Genomic DNA, 12,831 nt, shown 5'->3' with positions numbered 1-12,831 from the left:
GGACTTTAAATCCTCTGGTCTGGGTTCCCAAATCCTGTACATGTCCATGGATGTATAATGCTCCCTGTGCAGTACAATGTCCATGGATGTGTAATGCTCCCTGTAAAGTACATGTCCATGGATGTACAGTGCCCCCTGTATAGTACATGCACAAGCCCTGACTCCATATGTGGAAATTTAGGAAGTGATCTAAATTTCTAAAAAAAAGAAAAATTGATTCTGGAAGATATAACTTTTTTACAAGGTTGTTTGGAGAACTAGAGGAAGGGATAGAGAATACTTTCTTGCCTGTGAATTTCTGAGTAAGCCTTAGGGACTTGTTTCTAGTTTTCCCTTCTTGTAGAGAAAATATTGGGATTATTAGAGATCACCCTAAAGGCCATTTTGACCAACCCCTCCTTTCACAGATGAGAACATGTGACTTGCCCATGGTCATACACACATTGATAGATCAGGGATTAGAACCCGAGTTTTCTGTATAGCACTCAGGCTCACCATCACCCAAATACTGAGGGCAGGGCCGACATTTGAACCAAGGTCCTTTGACTCCAAATCCAGTGCTCTTTGTATTTCGTGCTAATGAGGAAAATGCTTAGGGGGATGACACACAAGTTGTTCTTCCTTGGGGACTGGGGTAAAACAAGGTGACTTCTGGGAGATTCTTTCAAGCTCTGATTTGGAACAAATGCCTCTTCTCAAGTATTCCTACCCCCACCCTACTTCTTTTTTTTTTCTCTTTCTCTCCCATATGACATTTATTGTTTCTCCTTAACTGGCATCCCCTTCATTAAAGTAGGAAGAGGTTTCAAGGCAGGAGGAGGGCCGGTTGCCAATGTCCTGAGGGCACTGCAGGCTGACAATGACCTTGCAAGCCTGAATCTGTACCTCCTCCTCCGGATGAATGACCAGAGCCAGCAGCCGGTCAGCCAGACGGGACTCATCCCCAAAGAGTGCTTCATGCAAAGATTGTTCATTATATTGCCAGTTCACTGCTCGGTAGTGGGGAGAACTCCGACCCTCACTCAGTCGCTCCGCAAACACTAGCACCTCAAACAGCAGACTCCCAGGTTGTGTGGATTGGAATAGATTCAGGAAATTGTTATGTACCTAGGGGATGGGGATAGGGTGGGAAGGGAAGGTTAGAGAGAAGGACAAAGAATTAGTCATATTTCTGTAGCCTGTGAATGTTTAAAAAAGGTTTTGCTCATGATAAAGCCATATGGAACAAGTAGTATGGGTATTATAATCCCCGAAGAAAACCAAGGATCAGAATAGACAAGTGACTTGGCCAGAGTCAAAAATCTCAGTAAATGTGAGAGGATTACAATCCAATTCTCCTGATCCCAAGATGAGCTTTTTCACTATGCCATATCATTAGACGACTCTTCAAGGCAGCTTTGTGGCAAAACGGATTGAGTCAGGAAGATTTGAGTTCAAATCCAACCTCAGACACTTATTCATTGTGTAATCTTACATAAACCACTTAACCTCTGTCTACCTCAGTTTCCTTATCATGGCTAATATGGAAATGTTTTGCATGACTGCACATGTATAATCTCTATCAAAGTGCCTCTTCAAGGAGCGGGGAAAGAGAGAGGCAATATATATTATATATCCTATGAAATTATAACTTATAAATAATGTGTATATAATTATAAATTACAATATTATATAATATATAAAATAAAGATATTATTTGGAACTCAACATTTTAAAAAATAATGTCAAATTTTTATAAGTAATTAGGAAAAAAATTAAAATAAATAAGTTTATCCCCTCTTCCCTTACCCATCTCCATAGAGATTTAACTATGAGAGGGACAGGGCAACCTCTTTTCCACTTCAAAACTCCAAAGTTTTAGATCTTCGGTGGTAACTCCTCCTAAACAAGATCATGTCCCCCTCTTCCTCTTCAGGATGGTTTTAATACTATGCATTGGGGGGTGGGGGCAGGGAGAAGGACAAGATGATCTGTTCAACTTTCTTCCCACACCCTAAGAAGCCTCAGTCTGTACCCATACTCCTTGACTCCTCCAAACTCACTCCTTGCTCCCCTCCTCTATGGGGTGAGAGGAGACTTACCTGGCAATTAAGGATGTCATATAATAGGTCGTTTTTCTGGGCCAGATGACTCAGGAGTCGAACAGCTTGGACCTGAAGAGGGAGGGCAGTATATCACCTAGGGCAGCTAGGTGGAGCAGTGGATAGAGCGCTGAATCTGGAGTCAGAAAGCCCCTGAGTTCAAATTCTGCCTCAGATACTTACTGGCTGTGTGACCCTGGGCAAGCCACTTAACCTCTTCATGCCTCAGTTTCCTCATCTGTAAAATGGGAATAATAATAGCACCTACCTTACAGGGTTGTTGTGAGGATAAAGTGAGATATTTGTAAAGTGCTTTGCAAATATTAAAGCACTATATGAATGCTAACTATTATCATCATCATCATCATAAAATCATCAATTTAGACCTGCAAAGGACCTCAGAGTCCATCAAATCCAGTTCTCTCATTTTACAGATGAGGAAAATGAGGCTCAAAGAGATTTAAGTGATTTACTGAAGTTTGCAGAACTAGTGATAAGATGTAAATTTGGACCCAGGTCCTCTTTATCTCCAAAGCCAGTGCTCCGAGAAAGGGAGCTGTACTTGAATGTGAGATCTGGGAGTTCAGGGTGGGCAGAGGGAACTGGGGCAAGTGAAAGGAAGAGAGGCTCAGTTTACCACTGAGGAAAAAGCTGCAGGGTAGGTGGGGACTGTGCACAATTAAGTGCTTGTTTTTGTGAGTTGGGAGTGAGGGGCTGGTTGATGGAGGATGGCACCATTCACGACTGTGGTCCTCAAATACCTGTGCCAGGATGCTGTCTGTCTGCAAGATTTCCATAAGGGACGGCATCACCCGACGGAGTTGTGGGTGAGCAAAGTCAGGCAGTGGCAATCCATTGAGCAGCCTCAAGCCTGCGATGTGCAGCTCAGAATCCCACACGGTGGAGATGAGCTCTAAGACTTTGATAGAATGCTCCTGGGGGAGAGGAGAAGAGGGAGTTTGACTCTGCAATCAGATCTTCCAACCCTTGATGCCCTCAATAATTTCTCTCCCCTAGTCATCACTTTTCACTCCTCAACCTCAGCAAAGGTTCTTGAGAATATCCAATCAATCAGTTTCCTATAAGCTGAGTCTAGTGGGACCCAAATGCCTAGGCTAAGAGATATTGCTGAGAAAGGTATTGTAGAGAAAATATTGGGATTATTAGAGATCCCCCTAAAGGCCATTATTCATATTATATATTTATATATTATGGACAATATTAATATATTAAACATTTTATTGTTTACATTAAATATTTTATTTTAAAATATTTTATATTTTAGAGGTCTAGAGTAAGGAAACTGAAGCCCCAGGATAGGAGTGTGTGAATGTTGTGAATGTTGAATTACCAGGTCTCCAAAAACAAAAATATACATATGATATGCTTTTAAATTGAATCTATATTATTGATATTTTCTCCATCATTTTCATAAGTCAAGACAACCAATAAAAAAAAACCAAATCAAGCCCCATTTTGTGATATTTGCCTATTCTGAGGTGTAAATGAAAACTGAGCAATTGGTGGGAGCAGATTAAAAGCAGGACCCAAAAGATGCCTTCCCCCAGATCAAAAAGCCAATAAACAGTTTGTTTGAAAACTATTTAAAAACCTACTCAGTCTCATCACACCACAATGTATCTCTACTGTATGTTCACAGTTTGGGATGTAGGACATTGGGATTTTACAATCAGCCCATGCTCTTATAAATTTCAAAGGATGCATAATGAAAAATCTACTTCCAGAGAGAGAGAACTGAGAGACTCAGAGTGTAGAATGAAGTATATTTTTTACAGGGTTTTGTAATATGTGTTTTCTTTGCAACATGGCTAAAATACGAAAATGTGTTTCATATAGTTTCACATATATAATCAATATCATATTGCTTGTCTTCTCAAGATTTGGGGGATACATGGGAGAAAGAGGGGAAATGTAACATTTAAAAATGAATAATAAAATTTTTACATGTCCTTGGAAAATATTTAACAAAATAAATAAAAATATTTTAAGAAAGAATTCATAGTCTAAAGTGGAATATAATGAATGACACAAGCCATTTAAATTAATAAAGAGATATCCAATGACCACATGCTCAATACTATGTTGGAGACCGTGGAGGGATACTAAGAGCTATAAGATAGTCCAATCTAACTGGGAAAGCAAGTTGTTGTTTGTCCTTCGTTCTAAAGGAGACATGGAATGGCATCAGACGGGTGATACTATGACGTGTAAGTGAATTGGATTTGAGTGAGACAGTACTTTTCAAGGTTACCTGCCTCACTTTCCCCTCCAGAGCCACCTGGATCCAGTGACAAGATATACATCAAGATGACTGGAGATGGCCCTGGATAAAATGGGAGACTTTGTCCTTTTTAAGCTCAAGTCTTCCAACGGGTCCCAGTTTGTCTGAAGCCATACCCATTCAGTGATTAAGGCTAGGTAGCAATTGAAAGCAAAGAATCTCTTCTTTTACCTAGTCCAAAAATAAAATCTAAATAAATGAATGAATGAATCTCAGGCTTTCTGGCCAAAACTGGCCTCCAAACTGGAATTAGGAAAGCAAGATATACACAAGGGGATCACAGGTCAAGGCAAAATATTCTAAGTGGCAAATGTAAAGACAGAAGGCTCCTAAGGGCTGCAGTAGGCAGAGGAAAAGTAAGATTTAGATTGTACTTAAAGGATAAATTGGAATTGGGAGATCATAGATCTACAAAGAACAATTAGTTCAACCCCCTCATTTTATAGCAAAGAAACTGGGACCCAGGGTAATTAAATGATTTGTCCATGGTTACACAGTTGGTAAGAGGCAAGATTAAATCAAAGCATCTATCTCCTTACACTTCCCATTGTATCACATTGGCTCCCCAGTCAGAACAGCAGAGAGAAAGAAGTTTACCCTGTTTACCCACAACCAAATTTTGGGTTCATACTTGTGTGTGATTTCATTGGGAAAGGGAATTCCCCTTGAGAAAAAATCCCTCTACCAAAGCAAAGGGGTAGATATTCAACAATTTGGTTTTAGTGAATTGCCTAGGAGTACTTAAAAGATTAAATGGCTTGCACAGACAGTATGTGTCAGAAGTGGGACTAGCACCCAGTCTAATCTAATCTGCCAAATTAATCTTCTGAAAACACTCTACCAAGAAAATCCTAAATAGGGTCACCAAGAGTTGGACATGAGTGAATAGGGTATGTAAAAGTTTCCCACAATACTCCAAAAGGTTAAAGACCACTTATCCAGGTCTCCATATTTATTGTTCTCTGTGTCATTAACTTATATCCTGTCTCCCTTAAGTGTTCTATACAAAAAACAGTATCTTAGGTTTCACTTATGCTTCTCATAGGCTCTCACACAATGCTGAGCACATATGCAGGCTGGAAAAACACTTGTTGAGCTGAATTTAATATCCTGGAGACGGGTTAAAAATGCTTCACTTAAGCATGACTCATACATGTGCCTGGTACCACTCCCAGTCCCCCACTTCTGTTGCCAGTCTATGCATGCTGCTATTTGGAGTTCCCACCCAGCCCTCCATCTCCAACAGCAAAGTCACCATCCCCATCGTGGTGGTCCTTATTCACCCTCCCTGAATGTTGTCATGGAGATTCTGACCAGCCTTAAGTCCAGATTCCAGGGCCAAGGCAACTCAAAAGAGTTTTTATTAGGGCTATAAAATTTTTTACTATAAAGAAAGGGGTGGACTGTGTGTATATTTCTATAGTGTTCAAACAAGCAATCATTCAGAGGATCTCGAGCCTCCCCTTACCTTCCTCATCCTCCCCAAGTCTGCCCCTTAATTCACTCGCCCCTGGGTTCACCTGGATCTTAAGCCTGAACTTCCTTATACCAGAGAAAGCCTTCAGAGCATTGAGAGCTTGGATTTTGACGCTGTTGTCCTTGTCATCGAGCAGGGAGCCCACCAACCTAATGTCCTCAAAGGTGCAGGTAGAGGCCTGTATGGGGTGAAAGGTGGGAAGGGCATGGGAGGAGGAGAGGAGAAAAGGGCACCCTGGGGCCAGTTCCTCCCACAGTAGTCATTCCCTTCTCTAACAAAAAGCCTGGGGACATAAATGGAACCCTGTCCCTCATCACTGGCTGCTCAAAGGGGAGGGAGGGAGATTTGTGGTTCTTAACCTCTGCCCCCATCACCTTGATTTCCTGGGATATGGTCCCAGTCGGTGTCAGTCCAACAGCTAGAACTGCAGGAGTCTCTCAGGATCCTGGCCCTCGCTCCACCCGCTCCCAGACATCAGGGGGAGAGCTTCCTTCCGCCCTCCCTCCTTCTCTCTCCCTCTGCCCATCCCTTCCCTGGGCCGCTTCTCACTTCGGCTTCCAACAAGTAGACACACCGGGTGATGCTGTGAAGAATCATGCCCTTGGAGTACTCATCCTGTTTGTTTTCCAGTGAGTTGAGGAGCCTTCGAAGTTCTCCAGAGTCTTTCCCATGCCGTTCTCGTTCTATAGCCAGGCCTAGACAGTCCCCACCCACCCCCGACCCCAGACCTTAGAATGAGTTAGTGAAGAGTGAAGGGGGAATACCTTATCTTCCTCCTCCCCAAGAGTGCCCCTTAATCACTTGCCCCTGGGTTCACCTGGATCTTAAGCCTGAACTTCTTTCTACTAGGATCTGAGCAAGGTGGGAGGAAGCCCTGGATTTTCTGGTAGATAGTGTTTGCCCCAAAGTTTTCAGACAAGATGGATGAGGATATGGATAGTGAAGCACCTGAGCAGTTGCTGACATCAAATTTAATCTGCTCTCTATTGGAAATCTCAGTAAAGCTCAAACTGGGCAGAAGGGAAAAGTGCCACAACTGGTGGCTGGCAACCACTCTGGAGACCTCTCAGGTCATGCTTTAAAATCTCCTGGTGGAGTTGTCTCTAGCTGTTGGGGAGCCCTGCCACCCCTTTCTTTGGCCACTTGTGTCCCGAGGGGACTCCTCCTGTTGGAGTCAGTCATGTCCTCTGGGACTGAGCCCTCTCCCCGGAGCCCTAGAACTCACGGGCAATGCAGACGGGCGAGGCTGAGGCGTCAGATGAATGACTGTTCATGCCAGCCCTGATGGCCTTGTAGAGCAGGTAGATGGCACCCGCACCTGTGGCCAGGCCCACTACACCCTTTGGGAGTTTCAAGTCCGTGAGATCCATGTTTGCCAGCTCCCCCTCGGGTGGGGAGCTTGGACCACAGGTACCCCAGGCAGAGGCTTCCGGAATTGGAACCTCCAGTGAAACCCAGAATCCAGGGAACCAAAATCAGAACCTGGAACTCGGCAAACAAAGGAAACTAGGGGAGGGACCCTGCCTCCCCCTCACCGAGGGGGCAAGAAATCTGGGCACAGAGATGGGGGAAACCAAAGGGCTGTGAGACGGGCCAGGGCGGGAGGAGAGGAGCAGGGGGGCAGCTAGAACTAGGGGAGTCGGAGGGAGGATCCACCGACTAGACCCATGGAAACCTTAAAGACATAAACACATAGTAGGATGTTGGGCAAATAATTTCCCTCTCCTGGACCTCGGTTTCCTTCTCTGTAGTTTACTTCTCTGTGAAGTAGAGGATCTTTTCCAAGGTGGCTCCAGCTCCGGGTCCTGCTCCCCAGTCTCGCATTTTAGGAGCCAGGTCGTTCTTGAGGACGCGTTGCCGCTAGGGGGCAGAAGGACCCCATCAGCCACTTCCGTGCAGGAGGTCCGGCTTGGGGGAGACAGTATGACGCAGGGAGGGAGCCCTGGGGCCACTCGTAATGGCTCTCAGCTTTCTCCTTCCCTTCTGCCCTCCCCAGTCCGCCAACCTGGCGCTGTAGAGGAGCCTCTCTCCAGAGATTCGGGAAGATGAGAAGAAGGGGAGCACAGAGTAAAGCTTGATTTGAGAGCCACCCATTTAAACTTGAGCCAGTCTCTCCCGGGAGGGCAGTGCGAGGGGGAAATCCAGCAGCTCTGAGCGTCCCTCACCAGCCAATCCCAGCCCCACCAGGGCTGCGGCCTATGAGACAATAGTCCAGATGGAGGCTGCCGGGAGATCATGGGCCATGTAGGGCAGTCCCCTCCATTACAGAGGAAGACACTAAGGTCTGAAACAGGTTAACCACAGCTGCGCTCTGTATAGGTTTGCAAGAGCCTAGTCTGAGTGGCACAGTGGGAAGAGAGACAGGCCTGGAGTCATGTCCCTAAGTTCAAATCCAGGTTCACACACTTAGGAGCCGTGTGACTCTTTCCCTTACTTTGCTTCCGGGTCTCTGTTTGTAAATGAACTGGAGATTACAATTACTGTAAAACAAACAAACAACAAAAAACAAATGGAGTCGTGAAGAATCAAAGGGGATTGAACAAGTATTAAGTACCTATCATTGTGTAATAAAGTTTTTTTTTCAATCTTGGCAAAAATACTGGAGTGGTTTGCTATCAAACCTTCTCCAATGTTTTACAAATGTTACTCTTTATAGCAACACTGTCAGGTACGTGCTATTATCCCCATTTTGAAGTTGAGAAAAACTGAGGTTGAGAGAATTTAATCGACTTGCCTAGAGTCACACAATTAGGATCTGAAATTCGAACTCAGCTCTAACTCCAGGTCCACCACTCTCTTCACTAAAATACCAAAGCTCAAACTAGTTGCTAACAGATGTAAACCGGTGGAATAGACCATACTGCCCCAGTCTTCCAGGGTAGTTCTCTCACTATCATTCGGTAAAGAATCCAAAAATTCTACTGAATTTATGTCAAGGTGGAGTTTTACCTACCTGACTTCTATAATCTTCTCTTTAGGTAACTGGACTCTGTCTTAGTGAGACTTGGAAAGTTGGGAAGTTGAAAGAGAGGGAAAAATGAGTTGGTCTGCTAAAAGGAGCGAGTGCAAAGTCTGGAGATCTGGGTTTAAATCATTACTTTATAATTACTATGTATGTACCCTTTGGGCACTCCCTTAATTTTGCTCAACCTCAGTTTCTCCAACTTTAAAGGGGACAAATGAGATCAGGTGCTCTCTGGAGTCCTTCCTCTGCCCTGTTTCTTCCTGCAAAGGAACTGCAAAGCTTTTCCAAAAGAGTTAGAACTCTAGGTAAGGTAAGCAGTGGAGCAGTGTGAAACATAGAGGAAGGCACAAGAAGAAACATTTTTTCAGTATTATCTTTTGTACACATACACATGTTAAACATCAAGAGATTTCACTTTGTCACTTCAAGTCCAACAAGTATTTATTAAGTACCTACTCAATATATATACTTACACCTAGCATAAGAAAGATATTGATTTTTTTTGTTCAATCCTTTCAGTAGTATATGACCCCACCATAACCCCCTGGGATTTTTTTGGCAAAAATATTGAAATGGCTTGCCATTTCCTTCTCCAGTTCATTTTACATATGAGGAAAGGGAGGCAAACAGAGTTAAGGGACTTGCCCTAATCATACAATTAGTATTTGAGACTGGATTTGAACTCAGGAAGATGAGTCTTTTTGATTCTGGGCCTTGGCACTCTATCCAAATATTCCACCTAGCTGCCCCTACACAGGAAATAGAAAATCAAAATGAAAATTTTCCCCTGCCCTGAAGGAGCTCATGTTCTACTGGAGAGGAACAACATGTGATCATAGATTATAAACTGGCAGGGGACTTCAGAGATCATCTGGCCTAATCTCATAAAACAATTGAGGATTGGAAGTGATCTACCCAAGATCATACAGCTGGCAAGTAGGATCTGAATGCAAGTCCTGTTGCCAAGTCTAGAATATATTCCAGTGCTCTATTCTGCACAAATACCTCAAAACAGATTAAGATTTCAGGGGGAGGAATGAAGGGGGAGTAGCACTAGGAAGACCAAGAACATTCCCTCATAGAAGACAGCACCTAAGCTGAGCCTTGAAGTTCAGCTGAAGTAAAGAGGGAGGGCATTCCAGGCCAGGAGGGCAGCCTGTGCAAAGTCATGGAGGGGGGAAATGGACTGCCAAGTTCAGGGAACAGAATGTCGACCAATTTGGCTGGAACATAGCGTCCATGAAGGGGAGTAATATGCAATAAGCCTGGAAAGGTAAGCTGGAGCCAGACTGTGGAGAGCTTTAAAGTCTTATGTGTTACAAGGGAAACTCAGAGCTTCCAGTGGACAGTAACACACTGTTCCTGAAATTTTCAAATGCAGTCCAATTCTGTCTCCTCCACCCTCCACCCCAATGTCTCTGTGACTCCCACATTCCCATCCACTTTTCCCTTCACTGCCTCCCCACTTTTTTCTTTTGGCTAACCACTAGACAGAGATTCTGGGAAGTAGCCAGTGAGGGAAAAGGGGTAAATGTCCAGGCCCATAGAAATATTTATAAGCAATTATCTCCATAAACCCCACCATTTTCTACCCACTCCATTATTGGCAGAGTAAAAAATGAGAAACTTTTTTTCTTATTTATAAGCCCTTCAGAATATTCTTATGGAACTTTTTTTTCTTCTTTATCTTCACTTTAACCACCTTCATTTATATAATAGTTTGCATTTTCAATATAATTAAAGAACTTTCCCCTTGAGGCAAGGAAGCAGGTATTATTGTTTCAGAGGATATTACAAAAAGGACATTGAGCCCCAGGCAGGTGAAGTAATTTTTTTTGTTGTTTTGGGTTTGTTTAGGTTTGTTTGTTTGTTTGTTTTTTTGGTAAGATAATTGAGGCCCAGGATCAGGATCACACAGCTAGTATTAAGTGTCTGGAGTCAAATTTGAACTCAGGTCCTCCTGACTCTAGGATTGGTACTCTATCTTACTGTGCCAACTAGCTGCTCCCAGGTAAAGTAATTTAGGCAAAGTCAGACCAGCTAGTATCTGGCACACACAAAAATGCTTAATACATGTTGTTGACAGATTGAATTGCAGGCAAGATTAGAAGAAGCCAGGGCTTCTAGCCCCAAATCCAGCATTCTTTTCACTAACTGTTGTATAAAGTTAGAATTTGTTGTGTAGTGGGGATTCAAGGAATGCCCTTGACTGAAAGTTTCTACAGCATTCAACTCCCAGAAGGTTCCTGTGAGCTTCCTTTTCCTTGGACTAAGTAGTTCCAATTCATTTAATCGATTTTTACTGGGTCCTGTCCATACCTCTGCTCAGAACCCCAATATATCTTTAACATTGATGGGTTCAGAAGAAACATTCCAGTGTAAAGTTCCAAGGCAAATCAGCCTGACAGAAAAGTAACCACACAGCTCCTCCAAATTAGGCTCACATAAAACGTATTATTGAGTCTGTTTCCTTTTGAACAGAACAACCCCACCAGCACGTATCTAGATTATGATGCTTTTTGTCTGACATCCTTTTCTGTATACCTTGTGCCTTGACCCAAATCCAATCTCCAAACTCCATATTTTTATAACTATTTCTGGCAGCTAGCTGTCCGATTCAGTTAATCGAATAATCAACAGATTTTGACAAGACGGCAAGGCACTGTGCTATGTAGTATCACCCCTGAAATCTAGGAGGATGAGTGCCTAGGAGGATGGCCCCACTGGGGCCAGAGAAAAATAAAAGTCAAGGAGAATTAACCATTAGACCAGCGCTACAGAATCCACCGCCAAAGCTTACTCTTACCGGATCAATCTTTGGAAGCTACTTAATTGTGCTAAAACTCAGTTTCCTCTGTGGAATGGGTATAAATGATTTTCTTTCAGCCTCAGATATCAAAGGATTAGTTCTACAGCGGAAAGGGAACCCTCGTTTTACATATGAGGAAACTGAGACTCCTCCAAGGTCAAGAGGAATTAAGCATCAGAGCCAGCTCTCCAGCTGGCACAAGCCCTTCAACTCAGCAACCCCTTTCCCAGGAAACCCGGGCTTCAGGACGTGCTTTTTCTCCCCGCAGAGGAAGGAGGAGGCAGGATGGGGAAACCGGGAGGTGGCAGCTATGCATTGCGAGCCGCAGGGGACGGGGGAGTTAGCGCAGAGGTGGGGGTAGGAGGCCACGGCGAGCGCAGGGTGTGGTGGGGAGTGTGTAGGTGGGGCGGGGGCTGGAGGGGCATCTCCGGGGCTCCTAGGCTTCCCGCCTTCTCCTCTCAGTCCGGGGTGGCCCGGCCCCTGCCCCCTCCATCTCTCAGTCGCCGCCACCCCCCAGTCTCTGTCTACCTCCGCCTCCGCGCCCCCTCCTCCCTCCAGCGCTGTATCCGGCGACGGGCACAGGATGTTCTGTCTCTCTCAGCTCAACCTCCCTCTCCCCTCCTCCCCCGCCCCCGCTCTCACACTTTCTCTTTCGTCCCCTCCGCCTTCTCCCCTTCACTATATCCCATCCCCCTCGTCTAGTTCCTTCACCTAGTTTAACTCCTTCCACTCTGCGCGCCATCCCGTCAGGAGGAATGGGCTGAGGGGGCCCGGGGTGGGAGTGGCGAAAAGGGAGCCCGAGGGCCAGGACGCCCCTCTCTACCACCCCCATCCGCACACACCCCACTCTCACTCCCTGTCTGCCTGGCTCGGAGGCCCCGGGGGAAACTCGAGTGTCCCCAGCCCTAGGGCGTGTGCGGGGTGTGTCCCACAGGAGTGTAGCTCGTGCCCCAATTAGGACTAGGGTTAGGAGAATGGTTTCTGTGGTTAGGGGTGCTTCAGGGACAGTTTGGTTCCAGCAAGTCTATCGACTGGAGAGTGGAAGTGGGGATGAGAAGGACATGGGAGGGTCACCAAATCCAGTCTCCTCCCAGTACAGTTCTACCCACACCCCAATTTTCCTAGGTTCACTGGATTTAGACCCAGTTGGGAAAAATTTCCATTTTAGGAAACTGAGGCCTATGGAGGGGGGAATGA

The 12,831-nt window shown here is 44.9% G+C and overlaps 1 protein-coding gene across 1 annotated transcript; it reads right to left on the bottom strand.

Annotated features, from left to right (window-relative positions):
• Positions 1–553: 553 nt before the first annotated feature.
• Positions 554–7,299, bottom strand: ARMC12 (armadillo repeat containing 12). Its single transcript, XM_051996499.1, has 6 exons — positions 7,086–7,299; positions 6,410–6,555; positions 5,904–6,038; positions 2,843–3,016; positions 2,082–2,153; positions 554–1,107 (listed from the first exon to the last, which is right to left on the bottom strand). Exons 1-6 carry the CDS (start codon positions 7,228–7,230, stop codon positions 769–771), a joined length of 1,011 nt encoding a protein of 336 aa, XP_051852459.1. The 5' UTR covers positions 7,231–7,299; the 3' UTR covers positions 554–768.
• Positions 7,300–12,831: the final 5,532 nt, after the last annotated feature.

Source organism: Antechinus flavipes, chromosome 4, assembly GCF_016432865.1.
Source record: "Antechinus flavipes isolate AdamAnt ecotype Samford, QLD, Australia chromosome 4, AdamAnt_v2, whole genome shotgun sequence".
NCBI lineage: Eukaryota > Metazoa > Chordata > Mammalia > Dasyuromorphia > Dasyuridae > Antechinus > Antechinus flavipes.
This window is presented reverse-complemented; position numbering and strand designations above follow the sequence as displayed.